Genomic DNA, 20,036 nt, shown 5'->3' on the forward strand with positions numbered 1-20,036 from the left:
AGAGGGGAAAAATAAAGGATTCTTATGCATTTGCTGGGCAAAGGTGGCACACACCTTTAATTCCTCTACTCGAGAGGCAGAGGCAGACGAATCTCTGTGAGTTCAAGGCCAACATTGGGCGCCATTGTGTAGTAATAGGAGCGGCGGGGCTATGTCCCCAGCACCCCGGCCGCCTGCTAGCTTATGCCCCGAAATAACAACACACAAACTGTATTCTTTTAAACACTGCCTGGCCCATTAGTTTCAACCTCTTAACCCATTTCTAATAATCTATGTAGCACCATGAGGTGCGCTTATCAGGAAAGATTCAGCATGTCTGACCTGGCTGTCTGCCTCAGAGAGCAGAGCTATCGTGTCTGCCCTGGGGGGAGGGGGAAAGGCATGGCGTCTCTGCTCCAGAGAGCAGAGCTGTCGAGTCTGAGCTCACTTCCTCTTCTTCCCAGCATTCTGTTCTGTTTACTCCTCTCACCTATGTTTTAACCTATGAGGGCCAAGGCAGTTTCTTTATTATAATTAACCAATGACCTTCCATCATTTCCCCTTTTTCTGTTTAAACAAAAAGGAAAGGCTTTAACTTTAACATAGTAAAATTACATATAACAAAACAGTTAACAAGTAAAAATTACAATATTTACATCTATTTTATCTTCATCATAACTAAGGAAAACTATAACTATAACTAACTATTCTTCAACTCTATCAAAGACTCCAGAAAGATACAATATTACCTAAGCAAACAAGAAATAAGCAACTTCCAAACTCTAGAAATGACAGAGACATCTCACTGCCTGGACAGTCACCCAAAGTTTCTCTGTACCCTTGGGGCATCCATCTTCGGCCTATAGGCCCATAGTTTCCAGCAGACATTTCCATGAAGCAGGAAATTTCAAAGGCAGTTCAGTTACTATCTGCTTGTCCTGAAGAATGTCTTGCAGACTCTTTCATGGATCAGGAACCCTGAAAGATCATCTCACCTTTAGGCAAGTTCAGTAGTCCTCTCTCTGTGGGTTTTCTGTGTCTAGTTTATGCAATAGTCCAGGCAAGAACAGTTTCTTGCCTGAATGGCTATCAAACTCCATAAGGATCCTTTTCGATGCCCATCTTCTTGAAGTAGATTGGTGCTGCCAGGAGCAGAGTGTCTCATTGTCATGAAAAGTCCTAAGTTATTAAAACATTTAAAATGCCGTATTCTCTAGCCTTTGAAAGGTATGAAGAATGCCTATCTGAAATATATCCATGCACATCTAGAAAATCTAACTAACATGACTACAAACTTGACTATTATAGATGATTATCTATTAACAACTTATATACATTACATTTTTAGTGAACTACACAATCACAATACCTTAATCAATATCAGAAATACATATACATATAATAAAATTGACCTAGTTTATAAGTCATCATGTTTATTTATTTTTGAGACAGGATCTTACCATATAGCCTTTACTGGCCTGAAGTCACACTGTAGAGCAGACTGGCCTTGAACTCAGAAATTTACCTGCCTCTGCCTCTACAAGTGTTGGGATTAAAAGTTTGTGCCACCAAGCCAGATTTCCCTTTATTCTATTTTTTTCTTGTATATAGAGGCATGAAAAGGTTATATATCAAATGTTTATTATGACTAGTACAGTTTGGTATTCTTACCACAGGCAGTGATTAGTCATTTTTTTCCAAGACTTAAGGATTTTCAGAATTGTATGTTAATTTGAAGGATAAGTTTACTGTTGTTACATTTAATATATTTATAGTTTCTTATACTAGTTAGCCTAATCTAGTTTTTTTTCCAAGCAATTTTTTTTCTAATGCTGGTTAAGGTCAGCATTTCCTTAGCTGTAGGAGCTGTGAGGCACATGGCAGAAGAGTGCTGTGGTGGTTTCTATAGTGACCCTTTCTTGCCAGTAGGACATAACCTAGCAGTCACACCGGGATAGTTTGCCCAGTGTCCGTCGGTATCACATGCTGCATGTCTGTATGGATAAACGGTCCACAAGGAGACACAGAATGTAATTAACTGTCCCCTCTTATGGACTCCTGCAGGATAGTGTAAGCAGTGTCTTAAGGAACAGATGATGGTTCTACTTAGGTTGACACTTAGTGTCTTCAAATACTATAACGGGCTCCTTAGAAAGAGCTTGTGCTCCCCCTGCAAGCAGATCTTCACTTGGATACTTTTTCATATTTTCTCCAAAGCAGATTTCTCTCCCAAATTTTGAGTATAGATGATGCTTCACAATTTAAACTAAGGGCAGTTTGTAGATAAGGACTATTAATTAGAATTACAAAATAGAATGTACTTTTCTTTCAAAAATTAGTTTGAGACATTATGAAACTTTATTTTTATTTTAAGGAAATTTGCCAGATCCTGGTAAGGCGCAGGATTTCATGAAGAAATTCACACAAGTGTTGGAGGATGATGAGAAAATACGGAAACAGCTGGAAAACCTTGTTAGCCCCACATGCTCCTGCAAGCAGGCTGAAGGCTGTGTGGTAAGGGGGAGCATGGGGAGCACCTGTGTGGAGACACACACAGGATTCTCTCAGTATATCTGCTTTATCTTTATAAAAGGAATTTATGTTTATTTCAATTTAGAAAATGTTAAATAAAAATTCAGATAAATTATAGTCCTTCTGCAGGGAGAGTTGCCATTAGCATTTTCGTATATGTCCTTTCAAAATGAAATCTTGTCATATATGAATTTTATATGTTTCATTTTTGTTAAGTTTGGGTGTCTGGTGTGCCCCCCCCCCCCACAGGGTTTCTCTGTGTATTAGCCCTGACTGTCCTGGACGTTGTTTTGTAGCTCAGGCTGGCCTCGAACTCACACCTGCTTCTGCCTCCTGAGTACTGGTATTAAAGGTGTGTGTGTCACCACGTCCCACTCATTAATTTTTTATTGTGTATTTCATAGTTCATAGCATGCTATTCATGTGCATTGTAGCTTACTGAATACTAACATTCTGGAGCTTTTCCAGTTCTTTCTTTTGCAGTGAGGTCTTGATGTCCCAATTAGGCTTGAATGCAGAGGCTTTAGTGTCATACCTGTCAGGGACCAGCCTCGACAAAAACATCTCTTGCCAGGGTAGGGGGCATTGGGATTTAGAATATAAGGGAAGAATATGAAGATGGGAAAATAATAGAATGGAAAAACGGAATAGTACTGGGAGGGAGTTCCAGTGAATACTGAAATCGCTCACATTTAATTTTTAGTTACTTAACATATCCTGACCCAATAAGATACTATTAAGATAAAAAACTGCATTAACATGATACAAGGAAATGAATAGACCAGTTGAAGGTTGCAGACTACATTCATAGTTAAACATTCTGTTGCTAGAACAAGTCACACTCACACCCTCAGACCAAAACCTTCTGTAGGCACACCACTCCCTGGGTGAAATCCAGTGTTATCTCCATAAGACAACTGTAACTTAGTTGAATCCTTAGACTTTTGTTTGAGGTAGAAACATAGCTACTTCTCTATTCCTGAAATACAAGGTCTGGCTATTGGCTACAACTGTTGATAATAACCTTGAGAGAGCAGAACTCTCTGTCCTGAATCTAGGTGGGACCTTTGTTTGAGGTAGAAACACGATAACCTTGAAGCAACAGAGGTTACCTCTAATTCTCTGACCTTTGGTCAAGGTGGAAATAGGCTCACATTTTTGGGCCTCCATACATACTTATGCCTCTGGCTCCTCCACATTATACCTTCATAGCTGAATATTTTTACACATCGTGATTCCTACAGATTTCTAGAAGTCTAATCACATGGGTTTAAAGGCACCTTTTTTTTTTAATTTTTTTTTTAAAGGCACCTTTTTAATGCCTTTAACATGTATTTCTCAATCATAATGTTGTCCACTCATTGTTAGAAACAAAGAACAAGTAAAACTAAACAAAGTTATTTTGATAGGAATTGTATTTTTTATTTGCCTAGTTTCTGATCACCTTTCTCCTTCAAGTTTTTTTAATCATTTGTATTTCTTTTCTGAGTTGAATGTTTATAATCTACCTATTTTTATAGAATTTTTTTTTTATCTTATAACTGGTTAGTTTGTGATAGGTCATTTTAGGTTGCAATTTATTTTCCGTCAGCTGTATTTTGCCCTTTTGTTTCGTTTGTGATGTCCCTTTTATATTATGATTTCTATTTTTGCCTAGCCATGGATAATTTTATATGGCTCTTGGGTTTTGCTTTTGGTGTCTTGATCATAAAATTTTATTTGATTGCAAGTTACATAGTTCATGTTAATTATCAGCTTGACCGGTCTCTGGGCGTATATGTGAGGTATTATCTTGATTATTTGAGGTAGGAAGATGTACCCATTTGTGGGTGATGCCTGCCAAGGGAAGGCACCCTGAAAGATGTGGGGAGAGCTGAGCACTAGTATGCATGCATTCATTGTTCTCTGTTCCTGATTATGGATGTGATCTGACCAGCTCCTTCCAGCTCAATTGTGTCCTTTGATGTGATTGGCTATAGCTTGGGAACTGTTAGCCAAAATAAATTCTCTCCCCCTTAAGTTGTTTTTGTTAGGGTATTTTATCATACTCTAACAAAAGGTTAGGAAAAGACACTAAGACATGTTACAAATATTTATTCAAATATTTATTAGTGTTTTGTACTCATATATTGATACATTTTGAAAAAGATGATTTTTGGCTCTTTCCCGGGTAGGCTGAATGAGAATCTTCAGAATGACGTCTAGCAATTTAATTAAATTCTCTTTGTTAATTTTGCTTGCTGGTTTGTCTCTCTACCTTCAATTTTACTCTTATATTTTTATTCTTTTGAACTTCGTTTGTTCATTTTTTGAGACAGGATTTAGAGCCTGTCCTGGAACTTGCTGGCTGGCCTTGAGCTCACAGAGATTCTCTAAAATGCTGGGATTAAAGGCATGCCCGTGCACCCCCACTGCCTGGCTTTTTGTAATTTATGACATGAGATAGGAATCAAACCTTGTTTTTACTCAAAATATCTGTTCAGTTTTTTTCATTGTTATATTGGATAATGTACATCTTATTTGCTTGTTAATAATAATGTACATCTTTGCTTAGAATGTTAATAATAATGTACATCATTGCTTAGAATGTTAATAATTATAATAATGTACATCTTATTTACTTAGAATGTATTCAGTGCTTTGTTTTTGTTACTTAGTTTCTCTAAATTTGTGTTTTCCAGCACCAGTACTACAGAATGTTGTAGGTTCTTAACATTTTGAAGTTATTTTATGTTTGAATATATTTTTGTAATTATTTACAAATCTGCATTTCAGCGTGAAATAACTAAGAAGTTGGGCAACCCTAAACAGCCTACAAATCCTTTCTTGGAAATGATCAAGTTTCTCTTGGAGAGAATAGCACCTGTACACATAGATACTGAGTCTATCAGGTATTTGTCCTTAAAAATGGTAAGGTTTCTTAGTGTTTTCCTAGTCGTGCATTTAGTAGGGTCAGTGGCAGTCAGCAAACCAGCTGCTTATCTGTGTTTGTGCAGTCATATACACTGCATTTGTGGGTACGGCTTGTGTTCATTCAGGCTCAGATGGGCTTCTTTTCTTGCTTGGCATTTTGCTTTTACTTTATTACTTTACTTCAGAGAGCTCAAAAGGCTATCTTGGGAAGTAGTATTTTACCGAAGAAGGGAGCATAGGTAAAATTTTACTTTTACAAATAGGGGAGAAAGAGTATAGGCATTGAGACTGTCATAAGACAGACTAACTAGATAGGGAAATGAGTGTTTGCAAAGTTAGATTATAGGCTAGAGAGGCCTGAGTGCTGTGTGCCTGGGATCAGATAGGAACTGCTATTGACACTGAGCTTTGGGACTCTTGGTTTACTCTGTTAGTCTTTGGAAATGACAGACTTAGCTGGTGAGTGGAGGAAAGGACTTTCTTCAGGCTCTGTTCTGGTAGTCTGTGCATAGATGCTAGCTAGTATGATGGGCAAGAAAGAACATATTTGAGGAACGCTTCCTGGCCACACATAAGAGGTAGGTAGTCAGGATACAAGGTTCAAGTCCAAATAATGATTCCTGAAACCTTGAAGAGAATGCAAAGGGCTTTTTTTTTTTTTTTTTTTCCTTTCCTTCCTCCCATTTCTGTCTTATCTTTATTTAGATAGGTTCTTAGGTAACTCAAGTTGTCCTTGAATTCACCTTGTACTTGAGGGTGGCCATGAACTTTTTATCCTTCTGTTTCTACCTTTCAAGTGCTGGGATCACCAGAGTAAGCCACCATACATGGCTACATTTTTAATTAAAAAAAATCAAATCATATTTATAAAATGAAATCATGAGAGTTGACTGGTATGCTAGAATTAAATAGAAAATGAAAAATATTGTGGACAGACATGCAAACCTTTTCCCATAGAGAAATCAGAGCAATGTAAGAAGACCAAGTTGTTGCAGGATTCTAAAACTTAAAAAATGGTGATTTTTTTTTTAACAAGTATGGTGTTGTCAGAGGTTGTTCTTTCTTTTCTGGCTGCTCAGACCCAAAATAATCACACAGAAACTATATTATTTTGTAATACTTTTTGGCCAATAACTTAAGTGTATTTCTAATTAGCTCTTATATCCTAAACTTACCCATCTCCATTAATCTGTATTGAGGTCGTAGCATACCAGGAACTTTTCTGTGGGCTCCAGTGAAGATAATCTGTCTCCTGTGGGGGCTACATTGCTTCTCACTGACTCCACCTTCTTTCTCCCAGCATTCAGTTTAGTTTTCCCTGCCTAGCTCGGTTCTGCCCTGCTATAGGCCCAAAGCAGTTTGTTTATTAGTCAGTGGTAATCATAGCATACAGAGGGGAATCCTACATCACCTTCCCTTTTCTGTCTAAATGAAAAGGAAGGTTTTAATCTTAACATACTAAAATTACATATAACAAACAGTTATCAAGCAAGAATTATAGTTACAATATTTATATCTAATTTATCTTTTATCATAACTAAGGAAAACTATAACTATTTTTCAAGTCCATCAAAGACCCCAGAAGGATGTAATATTACCTAAGTTAACAGGAAGTGCATTGTAAGCAACTTCCAAAACTCTAGAATTGACAGAGACATCTTGCTCCTTAGACAGTCACCCAAAGTTCTTTTGTATTTTTGGGGCATCCATCTTCAGCCTACAGGTCCATAGTGTCCGGCAGACTTTTCCATGAAGCAGGGTATTTTGAAGGCAGTTCTGCCTATGTTGGCAGTTTGCCAGTCACTTTCTTCTATGTCCTGCAGAATGTCTGGCAGATTCTTTCATGAAGCAGGAACCCCGAAGGACTATCTCATCTTTAGGCAAATTTAGCAGTCATTTTTCTTTGGGTCCTGCATGTCCAGTTCATACAGCATACCATAAAGCAGTCCAGGCAAGAACAGTTTCTTGCCCAAATGGCTAGCAAACTCCATGAAGTGGATTGGTGCTGCCAGGAGCAGATGAGTCTCATTGTCACGAAAAGTCCTAAGTTCTTAAAACATTTTAAATGCCATATTCTGAAGGTCTCTGAAATATTTGAAGAATACCTATCTAACTGAAATATATCTCTGTATATTTGGAAAATCTAACATGACTACAAGGTTGACAATTATAGATGACTCTCTATTAACCTATATTTTTAAATTATGTATTACATTTTTAAATCAGCTGCACAAACATAATACTTTAATCAAGAGCAGAAATATATGTGTACACACACAACAATAAAATTGATCTTAAATTTGTAACAATAAACCAAGATCCATATCAGTGCAAAGTAGTCATCTCTATATCCGTAAGGTATATACTATGAGCTGACAAACTGAGGACCAAGAGCAGGCCCTTGTTTCAGCCAGCAGTCAGGAACCTAAGAGTAATCCAGAAGGTTTGTTAGAGCATAAATAGAAAAAGAAGCAACAGTTTTTGCTTATAGTATATATGGGAGAATTGTAAATAGTGGAGCTAAACAGTGGAATGGAAGCTGCCTTACAGGTATGGGATGATGGATACAATGTTAAATTCGACTCAGGAAGTGACTGCAGAGCCTCCAAAGAGAGACTATGTTAGTCCCTTAGGCAGTCAGCTTCTGGTCAGTGCCTTTTCAGTCTCTACAGTCTGTAGATGGGTGAATGTTAGGTTGTACCTTGAAGTGTTTTTTATTACAACTGATGAACATTTCCAAATGAGAAAAAAATTTTCCCCCTAAACATTTCTTGGTTAATTGCATTTCTTTAGGAAATTTTCCTTTGGGTACATAAGAGAAACATTTTTGTTTTGTTAATTGATTACAGGGATGATAAGGCTAAGATCCCAATGTTATTGTTTAAATTTAAAATTAATTACACACTTGTATTTGTTTTTTTCTTTTGGTTTTTTATTTTTCTTTTTTACTTTGCTATATTAAGTAGTTTTATTTTCTATGTTTCTATCTGTAGTTGATATACAGTTTAGTGTAATATATGGGCATTAGGTTTTTATTGTACATGATAGCTGTTTGTATTAGCTTAATCATTATTGAAAAAAGGGATTCACATTTGGTTTGACATGTTTCCTTGTTGTTGGACAAATTCTTGTATGTTTTACACGGACCTGTGTTGATTTTTCATGAGGTTTTTTTGGGGCAGATTGGTCTCACAGAGGAAGCTTTTCGCTCCTCTTCCCTACATGTTTGGCAGCAGACATATATTGGTCTTCCAGATGGGCAGGAGTATACATGGATTCAGATTGTTCTTTCACCCAAGGACATGGGGATTTGGTTTGTGACTTGTATTCCTAGTTATTTGTGTATTTTGGCTTCTCAATGTTAATACATTTTCCCTCTGTGCTTTTTAGTTGACTTTTGCTGTCAGAGAAAATCAATGTTGTTCTAAGAGTGTTGTTCTTACCACCTTGCTGAATTCTCTTGCTAATTTCTTAGGCTAACATACCAAGTGTATTTCATTATATAGTTGTCATTGTTCCTCACTAAATACTTAAGTAGCTTTGAAAATAGTTTACCAGTTTTTCATTTTTCTGGCCAACATGTCCCCTAGACTGTGTGTGTGATTAGCTTTTGTTCTGCTCCTGCTTTCTATCTTCTTCTGAGCTCCTGTTCTTAGTAGCCCCAAAGAAGGAACTACATTTTCTGTCATGACTTCCTTTGCAGTCCTTGCTGGATGATACTGTTAATGTGTGTGTTCACTTTTTTGTGGTCTTCCTATTCATTGTTATAGAAGAAAGTAGAAGTTAAATTTATTAATGTTCCTGTTGTGTAGAAGAATCTTGGTACTGTTGGGAATAAGATTTAGGTTGGAGATTTTCATTAGGGTAATTAGAGATATGAGAATAGGTAAAACTCATGGAAACGGAAACTTAGAAAAATAATAAATGGAAACACGTGACAAATAAATGCTTTTAATGTATGCATGTTTGTATATGTGTATGTGCAGTGGTACATATACAAAGACCCACATTTGGAGGTCAGGACAATTGTAGGTCTTTCCTACTGTGTAGGTCTTGTGAATCAAGCTCAGGTCATCAGGTTAGGGCCCATATACCCTGAGCCATCTTGTTAGCCAGAAATAGACTTTGTAGGTAAGAAAATTTTAAACTCTTGTTAAAGAGACAGATATTCTTCATTCCTTGTTTGATACTAAATTTGAGCATAAAATATTTTTTGAAGATCAGCTTGAACAAAATATTTCAAGAAGCCTTGCACAACAAAATTTTATTTGGTATGTTTTATGTCCATACTATTACTTTATTACTTGATGGTTGTAAAAAGAACAATTACTCAATGATGTGAATGATTCCTTTAAATCACTGTCAGTGAATTACTAAATTTATTTACAGTAAGATCAGCCTGTCTCTAAAGCTGGAAAACATTCCTAGTCTTTGTCTGGTGTTCTCTTTTACAAGGTTTGTTACATCATTTACAATTTTAGCAGCAGGTCTGTGGTTTCTGACTCTTGGATCGTTGTCTGACACAAATCCTTGTTGCATTTTTAGAGTACTTACTGCTGTCCTTTGATTAATATGTATTTTAGACAAAAATAAATATCATTCATATGTTTGACGCTAGGTTTCCTCTGGAAAAGACACTAGTAAAGGTACAGATGACATTCTAAGAGGGCCAGTAAAGTAACTTTGTTTTTATTTGAATGGGTAAAGGGAAAGAACTGATTCTGAAAAAAAAAAAAAAGATATTTTCTCTAATTTGTTTAACAATAATGTTTGGTTAACAGTCATATAAAATATTATGCAATGTGTAGTTATTTAATATTTAGGGACTTTCCTCAGATACTGCTAGTGTATTACAGTTGAAAGAAATAATCCTTTCGTTTTCTTGTCATACTTTAGTGCTCTTATCAAGCAAGTGAATAAGTCAATAGATGGAACAGCAGACGATGAAGATGAGGGTGTCCCAACTGATCAAGCTATTAGAGCAGGCCTTGAGCTGTTGAAGGTAAATACTTCCTAAACTTGTTTGTGATTAGACATCTGGGAGTTTTTGCTGTTTTGTTTATTTTGTACGTGTGTGCGCTTTCGCAGGCTGGTGTTTTAAAAACGGCCTCACTGTATGATCCAGAACTTGCAATGTAGACACAGGGTTCTGCCTAACTTGCTTTCCAAATTCTGCTTGTTCTTAAGGTTTGCTTCTCAAAGTTTTATAACCTAACAAGAAGGATTCTTGGTTTTTTAAAAAATAATAACTTAGAAATTTCTCCCTGTTTCCTGCTTTCATTGGTCATAAACTTCTTAGGACCTATTAATGAGGAGGGGCTGCTCTGATGCAGAGTGAGCCTTTTAATGACTGTGCGCATGTCCCTTCATTGTTGACAGCTGAGTTCTTAAAGCCTTTTGTTCATAAACACTAGTTTTAAAATTTCCTTTTAATTAGCAATGTTTAGTTAACATACAGTTTTATTTAGTTTAAAATCATGCTGATTGTTCTATTTTTGTTTTCCTCATTAAAGCAGTTTTCAGTGATTCCCTCCCCCACTTTCTTTTCTTGTTTTCTGGTTTCTTTGGAGACAGGGTTTCTCTGTGTAATCCTGGCGGTTCTGGAAGTCACTTCATAGACCAGGCTAGCCTTGAACTCACAGAGATCTGCCTGCTTCTCCCTCCTCAGAGCTGTAATTAAAGGTGTGCGCCAACAGGCCTGGCAGTAACAAAATTTTTAAGTGTTGGTTTTCAGCTGTTACGGATAGGAGCTGAGTGGTTGGGGTATTAATTGCCTCTGAGCGCTTCCTCCCATGTAATAGACATTTTGTTAATGTGTGACACCTAACTAAAACAATAAATGTGAAATGGTGACTACTCTACTTCAGTGTATCATAACATTGCTGTTTTCTTATTGTTGGCTTTTTAGATTTTATTCTTATAAACAGTACTAAAGTAAATATTTTTGTGTAATGTCTTTTTTTTTTTTTTTAACCTAAAGTCATTACTGGGTTCAGGAGAATAAGACCTTTGAAATTGAAATACACACATAGAATTAAAACTCTTTTTAAAAAGATTTATTTATTATGTATACAGTGTTCTGCCTGCATGTATGATTGCATGCCAGAAGAGGGTTGCTGGCAATTGAACTCAGGACCTCTGGAAGAGCAGTCAGTGCTCTTAAGTGCTGAACCATCTCTCCAGCCCCAATTAAAACTTTTAAAGACACAATTTTTTTGTATAAATTTTTATGTCCACAGATAAATTGTATATAAAACATTTTTCATATCATTTTGCAGAGAATTTGTTTCTATATGCCATTTATTGTGGGTGAAGGTACCAGTTTTTTTAATGTTCACAAGCATATCATGCTGTGTTTTAGAAAATGTGCTAATCTGCTTAGTACAGGCAGTATTGTATATAATTCCTGCAATGTTACTACCTTCTGTACATTAACAATTTCTGTTTCCCATTCATTTCTCATTCTTTTTCATATCTACTCTTACCCTAGTCTTTTCTTTTAAAATTGGATTTTAATGAACCTTTTTAAATTTTTCTTTGCTTTTTTATGGGAAATACTTGATAAATAAAAACTATTATAATTAGCTTTTAAACTGTGGCATCACAATTTATACTTGTGAAAAGTAAGTAGAATATTATTTGGCTAGTTTTGCTCACTTTGACAAAGTATCTAAGAAGGTAAATTGAGGGAAGGACCACCCTGGTTAGTGATTTCTCAGCCCTTCATCCAGAGTCACTTGATTCCATTTGTCTCTTGGCCTGTGGTGAGGCAAGACTGTCATGGCAGGGGTTACCTTGTTTGTAGACTGAAGAGATGTTTACTTTGTAGCAGTTGAGAAACTCAGAAAAAAGGGTATGGGGACAAGATATATACACTTCCAAGTCACTCCTTAGCTGTGAATTCATCAGTGAATTAATCCATTGTGGAAGTTAGAATCCTCATGAATCAATTAGGTTTCACATGCTCATCATCTTGTAACTAAACTCTTAATACAGGAGCCTTTGGGAGACACTTGCAGATTTAAACTATATTTATTCTACCCTGGCTTCTAAAGTTCATGTTCATCTCATATTACAAATGTGTTTTCCATTTCCATGGAGCTTCAAGGTTTTTGCAGTTTCCTTGTTTTTAAACACTTCAGCTTCAAAATGTTTGAGAGTCAAGGCATGTCTTTGCTGAGAGTACCTGTTAAAACTCAAAAACAGCTGGGCGATGGTGGCGCACACCTTTAATCCCAGCACTTGGGAGGCAGAGGCAGGCGGATCTCTGTGAGTTCGAGACCAGCCTGGTCTACAGAGCTAATTCCAGGACAGGCTCCAAAGCCACAGAGAAACCCTGTCTTGAAAAACCAAAAAAAAAAAAAAAAAAAAAAAAACCCTCAAAAACAAATTGCATGTTCTCAATGTGCACAAGGTATAAATGTCTGTCTGTTTCAAAAGGGAGGAATGGGTACATTGAAAGGAGAGATTTGACTGAAACAAGATCAGATTCTAGCAAGGCAAACTCTGAATCTTGGAGTTCTATGTTCAGCATCTGTGGCACACAGTATGAGTTTCACAGGACTTGGGTGGCCCTCTCTACCTTTTCTTGCTATAGAACTTACCGTCATTCTTAAAGGCTGGTTCTGTGAATTGCCTAGAATTTTCCTCAGCAGACATTTTGTTGTCTGGCATCTCTGACTTCCTAGGGCCTTTGGTACAGCAGCCCAGGGTTCACTCTCAGGGGGCTTCCCTGAGGGAATCTGATGCTGCTTTTAAATCTGCAGGGAAATTTCCTTAATTCACAACAGTTGCATTTTGCATATCTGAAAAATTACGTGACAGATGCCCAGGTTTGCCATCAGATCAAGCAGGAACTGAGCATACTTTGACTATGTCTGCAGCATTTTGTAGGGAAATGATTTCTGGGGAAACTACTACTTATATGAGCAGGGCATGTTAGAATTCTATTGCTAAAGCCTTTCAAGTGCATGTTCTTAAGTCTGGGCTGGGGATCTGGTTATCCCTCAAGGCAACTTTTCTGTTGCTCTGACGCAACATATTTGGCTTTTTACCATCTCTTCAGTTACCACATCTTCAGCACACCTGTCCTTATAGATTTACAAACTGCAGATTTTTTTTTACATCCTTTGTTTTATTTTTTTGTGCCTTGTTTTTGCTATAAAGATGACTAAAAGCAGTCAGTAATCTCATGCTAAATTTCAAATACCCAAATTATCTCTACATTTTTTCTACCACCACTTTTAAATATAACTCACACACATTCTTGGGGCACCAAAAAACTCAGACAAGTTGCCAGACTTTAACATGGCTGCCTGTCTCTAGCCCAGTTCCCAGTAGAACCCTTGGTCAGACCTACAGTCCTTAGAGTTACTGTCAGCATCTGTTCTTTCAAGCTCCCACTGGAGTCTCTCATTAAATTCCAGGTAAAGCATTCTAGCCTTTTTCTAGCCAGTTTTCACAAACTTTTCCAATTCTTCCCATAAATTAGCTTCAAAGGTTTCTGAACCTCCTGAATAGATGTGGTCATAGTAATGGTGCCAGTTTTCAGTACTTATTTTCTGTTTTCACCAGCCTTTTATCACTGTTAAAAAATTCTCGAGAAAACCAAATGAAAGGACTAAGGACTTAATATACTCATAGAGTCGGAGATTTCACTCCATGGTCACTTGTCTTTATTGTTTCTAGGCCTATGGTGGGTAGAAATATAATAGAAGGGATACGGAGTAGATTACAGCTGTTTATCTTATGGCAGCCAGCAATCAGCATCACAGTAGAGTTATAGCCTTCACAGGCCAGTTACCTACATTTTATATTTAAGCCATATGAAACCGTAAACTATGTTTACTCAAATTACATTGAGTATTCAAAATGCTATATTAGTTTCCTGAGTGATTTTATTCCTACAATCAAATCTGTCATACATTTCCCTGAAATTTCTATTTATTTTATTAAAATTTTAGCTTGCTTATTTGCATCTTTGTATATATCTCTAAATAACATTGTTTAGTTTGATTATTTTTAAATCTTTAAAATATGACACTATATAGTATTTTTTTATTTAGTATTTTTACATTCTGTATTTGAATTCCATTATTCTACATTTTTAACCCTATAATGGGACTAAGATGGATGAAATGCTTGCCCTGTAAGCAGGAGGACCTGAGTGTGGATCCCTAGGCTGGTGGGCATGTGTCTTCAATTCAGTGTGTAAGAGTCTCCACCTGCTGAAATTGTGAGCTCCAGATTCAGTGGGAGACCCCATTTGGAGAAACAGAGGTGGAGAGTGATAGGAAAAGATAGTCCAATTGACCACCACACACTCACAGACAGATGCTCCCATATATGTGCACCCCCCATGCTGGTGTCCAAAGGTTTTTTATTTTATTTTAATTTAAGCCCAATTAAATTATTTTGAGCAGATTTATGAAGGGGTGTTTGATATGATTTTCTTGTACTAGATACACGGTTTTCTCAGGATTATTGCTTCTCTATTGCCTGGTTTTGTTTGTTTTTAGACAGGTCTTACTGTGCAGACCTGGCTGGCTTTAAACTCATAGATCTCCCTGCCTCCTGAATGCTCAGATCAAATATCTGCAGCAGTAGGCCCAGCTCAATTGCAGGTTTTTGTTTGTTAGTTTTTGTTTTGGGGACAAGGTCTCATGTAACCTAGGATGGCCTTATGTTGCAGATAGTTGAGGTTTGCTGTCTTATCCTCATATGTGCCTCCCTGATGACAGACAAGCATCACCAGTTTTGGTTCTGTGCAGTGTGGGGATCAAACCCAGGCCTGTGTTCCTGCCAGGCATGCACTCTCCCCAGTTGAGCTACATGCTGTTGCCTTCTTTAAAGTCTGTTACAATCTGTGTCAAGGTTCTTGTAAATGCTGATCTTGTTGCTTTATCTTTTTGTTTGATTATTTTCTCTACTGCTTTTGCAATGTTGATTTGGTTATTGTACTTCTAGTGCGTTTTTTGATCGGGTAAGTACACATTTCCTAATTTACTTAAAAAATTTTTACCTAGTTTCTTCTAATGGTTATTTAGAAAAAAGAGTGATGCTTTATTGTATTTCTTAAATCTCCTTTTTTCCTACCCTCATGCCCTTCCCCTGAAAAAAAATAAGGATCAGTAAAAGTCCAAATTGACTAGAAATATATTGATATTATGTATAGGAACATAACCTAGTCAGTCTTGAAGTGATTGTTGATTAGTATGATTTCTAATGTGTAGTTTAGGTATATATTAAAAACATGAAAAGATTTTGCAGATAATGTTTATAAACCCTTTGTAGGTACTTTCTTTTACACATCCCATCTCATTTCATTCTGCTGAAACATTTGAATCCCTTCTGGCTTGTCTGAAAATGGATGATGAAAAGGTGGCAGAAGCTGCCCTGCAAATTTTCAAAAATACAGGGAGCAAAATTGAAGAGGATTTCCCACACATCAGATCGTGAGTTGAGCTTTTTCTAATAAATACTTTGGATATACTGTTTCTTGAGTTCTGTAGTAATTGTGTTTAGAGGAAAGTTGTATGCTAATTATATTATGCTATAACTTCTTTCTTTTGTGTTTGTGGGGTGGGGGGCTCGGAATTTTGAGGCAGGGTTTCTCTGTAGCTTTGGAGTCTGTCCTGGAACTCAATCTGTAGACCAGGCTGGCCTCAACACATAGAGATCTACCTGCCTCCCAAGTGCTGGGATTAAAGGCGTGTGCCACTACTAGCCAGATAGACTTCTTTCTTGTGAAAAAGCATTGGATGATATTTTAGATTTGTAAGATAGAAGACAAGCATGGTACATCTTTATAATGCTTCAGTGTTGCTTAAAGACTTAAAAACCATTTGATAAAGTAGTGTTTCTGGTGTACAATTGCACAGATAGTTCACATGGGTCTAAGGCACAATAAGAAATTTCAGAGGGGCTAATTTATACATGCGTGCGTGCATGTGTGTGTGTGTCTGTATGTGTGTATACACCTTGCAAACTCACCTGTGCCTGACACATGGGCAGGTCAGAGGACAAGTCTCAGGAGAGTCAGTTGTCTTCTTCCTTGTGGGATCCACAAGAAATGAACTTAGATTATCTCTTGTGCACTGTAAGTGCTTTTAATCCACCAAGTAATCTTGCTGGCCAGTGTTCTCTTTGACTAAGGGTACTCTATCACTCTTATGACAGAGCACTTCGTACGGGCAAGGAGGAGAACATGGAATGCTCATCTTTATGGTGGTTTAGTGCTCTAATATTTCCAACAATTGGACATTGATAGGCTGTAGAGAATTTCTGTAAGGTGCTAGCAGTGTTCAAGATTCTATAATCTCCAAATAGCATCTGTCTTCATTCTTTCTGTCATCACTTGCTTCTTGTCCAACTTTCTTCCCAGTTTCTGGAGAAACGATCCCACATATGGTCCTTATGTTGCAGGTGATTTGGTTTCACGTCTGGCTGAGAACTGCCCTTCCAGGGAGCTGTGGTCAGGGTTGGTTGCTTCTTAAGAATTGTGTCTGGTTTTTTTCCTCAGTCCACATTAAGCTAACTTTTAGAGAAATGTGTAACTTTTGCTCTTCTGTTCTGGTCATGTGAACTGAAGTGAAATGAAGAAACTATTGGTAAATAGAACAAAGGTATTATTTCAGTGGTAATCTAAACCTACCCAAATTGGGGGCTGGCAGTGGTAATCTAAACCTACCCAAATTGGGATCAGGCAGTGGTAAGAGCATTGGCTGTTCTTGTAGAGGACCTGAGTTTGGTTCCTAACACCCACATGTTGGTTCACAGCCATCTGTAACTCTAGTTTCAGGAAGTCTGACACCCTCTCCATGGGTACTAGGCATGCACATGTTATACATACAAACATGCAAACAGTCATACACATAAAATAAATCTAAAAGCGAAAAGCCTACCAGAATTGTATAACGGTAGTCTCTTTGGTAAGAGTAAGCAGCACTAGTATTTGGAACTGTCTTGCTAACTTGAGTTCATGATGTATGTTTCTCTATGGGATGATGTTCTTGCTAGACAAATCAGATCATAGAGAAGAGTGACTTTTCATATGGGTTGTATGTAACTATATATCATATGTTGTATATTCACCTGGTAGTCTATCTCAGTTAAACAGACTGCTATTCAACAGAATGTGGTTATTTATCTAAGTGAGGAATCTGATATCCAGACAGGCAAATAGTTGTAGGTCATAGCTAGCAAGTAGCAAATGTGTGATTTGAATTTAGGCTTGATTCTATTATCCATGGAACTATATCCCTTTGGGCATAGTTTCTATTTTCTTATTTCTTTTTCTTCCTCACTCTTTTAGCGTGCAAGATAATAGTTCTCATCATACAACACATATACAAACATACACATATATTTATGACATATTTGCATCTCCTATCCTTTTACCTTGCTTATATTTGCCCATTCCATAACATAAAATCATTTTTTTCCCTCTGAACTCTTGTTGACCATCTTGGCTATTGTGAGTAGTGTAGCAGTAACATGAATTTGTAGATACGTCTGTAGCATACTTAAGATTGCTTCTGCTATATACCCAGGAGAGGTACAACAGGATCACTTGGTAGTTCTAGTTTTAGTTTCGTGAGAAAATTGCGTACTGATTTCCTTACTGAACCCTTCCAGTTCACATTGCCACCAGCCATATGTAAGGTTCCATTTATCAGATATCCTAAATAGCTCTTATTTCTTAATGAGCCAGAATCTTGGTGTGTCTTAGTTAGGGTTCTATTGCAGCGAAGAGACACCATGACTACAGCGTCTCTTATAAAGGAAATACATTTAAATGGTGCTGGCTTACATTTTAGAGGTTAAGCTCTTTATCATCATGTGTGACATGGTGGCGTGCAAGCCAACATGGTGCTGGAGAAGCAGCTCAGAGTCCTACATCTTGATTTGTTGGCAACAGGAAGGGTCTTTCTCACTGCACTTGGCTTAAAGCCTGCCCCACATTGACATACTTCTTCCAACAAAACCATACCTACACCAGCAAGGCCACACCTCCTAATAGTGCTATTCCCTTTGGAGGCCATTTTCTTTCAAACCATAATGTAGTTTTACTTTGCATTTTTCTGGTGGCTAAGTAGGTTGAGTACAAGCATTCTTTTTTCTTAGTTTGGTAAATGTCTATTCAATTAATTTGTCCATCATTGATTCATTTGGGAGATGGGGATGTTTGTTTATTTGGGATACTTTATAAATTCTAGATACCAATTTCCCGTCAGATACACAGCTGGTATTTTTCCCGTTCTGTATACAATTGCTGTTGTTTCCCTTGTTGGAATTAGGTTTTAGATTTTATACAATGCCATTTCTTGATTCTTGGGATTATTTTCTGAGCTATTGATTGTTCCAGCCTATGCCTGTATCCTGAAGCTTCCCTTTAGAATTTTCTGAATCTTGCTATTAAGATCTTTAATCCAAATTTGTTCAGAGTGAGATTTTTCAGCGTGCTGAGGAGATCCAGTTTTTCTTGTACCAATTGAGGCTGATCTTTCCCAATGTATGTATGCTTTTCTCACCTTCATTAAAATTTAGGGACTGTGTTTATCTTTTGAAACATTCTCTCATGACTATGTTTCGCTTCAAGTTTGCTTTATTACTTTTCTGAATAGTGATGCCAGTCTGATTAACTTCCGTTCACTCTTGAGTCTGCGAATGTGTTCCGTTGAAGTATGTTTCTTTGATACAGCAGTTAGCTGGGTCTTGTTTTATTGTCCACTCCGTTAGTCTGTCTCTTAATTGCAGAGTTAACAACATTTGCATTTGGTTAGTGAGAAAGGTTTGCTAATTCCTGAACTTTTTACATTATTTTTCTAGTTGGTTGGATTAATTTGTTCTTTTATTTCTTCCCTACAGTAATATTAGTGTGTTGAGGGCTCATATTGTTGAGCATAATAGATTTCTTCCCAGGTCTTCTCTCTTCATCTTTTCCTCACATGAATTGATTTCCTCTGCTGTCTTGACTGAGGCTGTTTTTTCTCTGTGCATGGTGTTCCTTTTGGGTTTTTTGCAGTATTATTGTATGAGTTTTTCTTGAGACATGTGAATGTTTGTCTATTTACTTCAGGTAGAATTATCAATGACAGACAAAAAAAAAAAATCTACCCAACTTTAACTTGGTGAACCATTGAGTTTATTGGGTTATCTATAGGGTTGTGGGTGAGAGGTTATTTATAGGAGCTCCAGTGATTCAAAGGCAGTTACATCGCCAAAGTCATCATGAGAGACCGCTGATAAAGTATGCCTGGAGCTTCCTGCCCTCCGTTGTGTAGTGCCACTGGGGAGATTCCCCATAATGTTTCCTGCATTTGCAGCCCTGGGGAGGCCTCTCAGGAGTGTAAATCTGACCTCACTGAGCCTGATGGGTTTCATTAGTCTTTTGATCTTATAAGGAGGAAAGGTTTCAGTTCTGTGAAAACAGCAGCACTACAGCTGGGTTGGTGATAAGGTGTTGCTTTAGTTCAAGTTTGTTTTGGAATGTCCTTATCTCCTGATCAAATTTGAAAGATACCTTTGCTGGATCTAGGAACCTGATTGGCAGTAAAATACATGAATCTGCTCCTCTGGCCTTAAGCAATTTTTGTGGGGTGGTCTGTTAA

The 20,036-nt window shown here is 37.2% G+C and overlaps 1 protein-coding gene across 5 annotated transcripts in view; it reads left to right on the forward strand.

Annotated features, from left to right (window-relative positions):
* Pds5b (PDS5 cohesin associated factor B) overlaps positions 1-20,036 on the forward strand; it is a 152,368-nt gene that overhangs the window by 88,587 nt on the left and 43,745 nt on the right. For all 5 annotated transcript variants that reach the window (XM_050161882.1, XM_050161886.1, XM_050161884.1 and 2 more), the window contains exons 16-19: positions 2,354-2,493; positions 5,287-5,402; positions 10,321-10,426; positions 15,718-15,878. In XM_050161882.1, the coding sequence (XP_050017839.1) occupies positions 2,354-2,493; positions 5,287-5,402; positions 10,321-10,426; positions 15,718-15,878 (523 nt within the window). The remainder of the gene's footprint in view (positions 1-2,353; positions 2,494-5,286; positions 5,403-10,320; positions 10,427-15,717; positions 15,879-20,036) is intronic.

Source organism: Alexandromys fortis, unplaced genomic scaffold (assembly GCF_014885135.2).
Source record: "Alexandromys fortis isolate MF-2015 unplaced genomic scaffold, M_Fortis_MF-2015_v1.1 scaffold_118, whole genome shotgun sequence".
Lineage (NCBI taxonomy): Eukaryota > Metazoa > Chordata > Mammalia > Rodentia > Cricetidae > Alexandromys > Alexandromys fortis.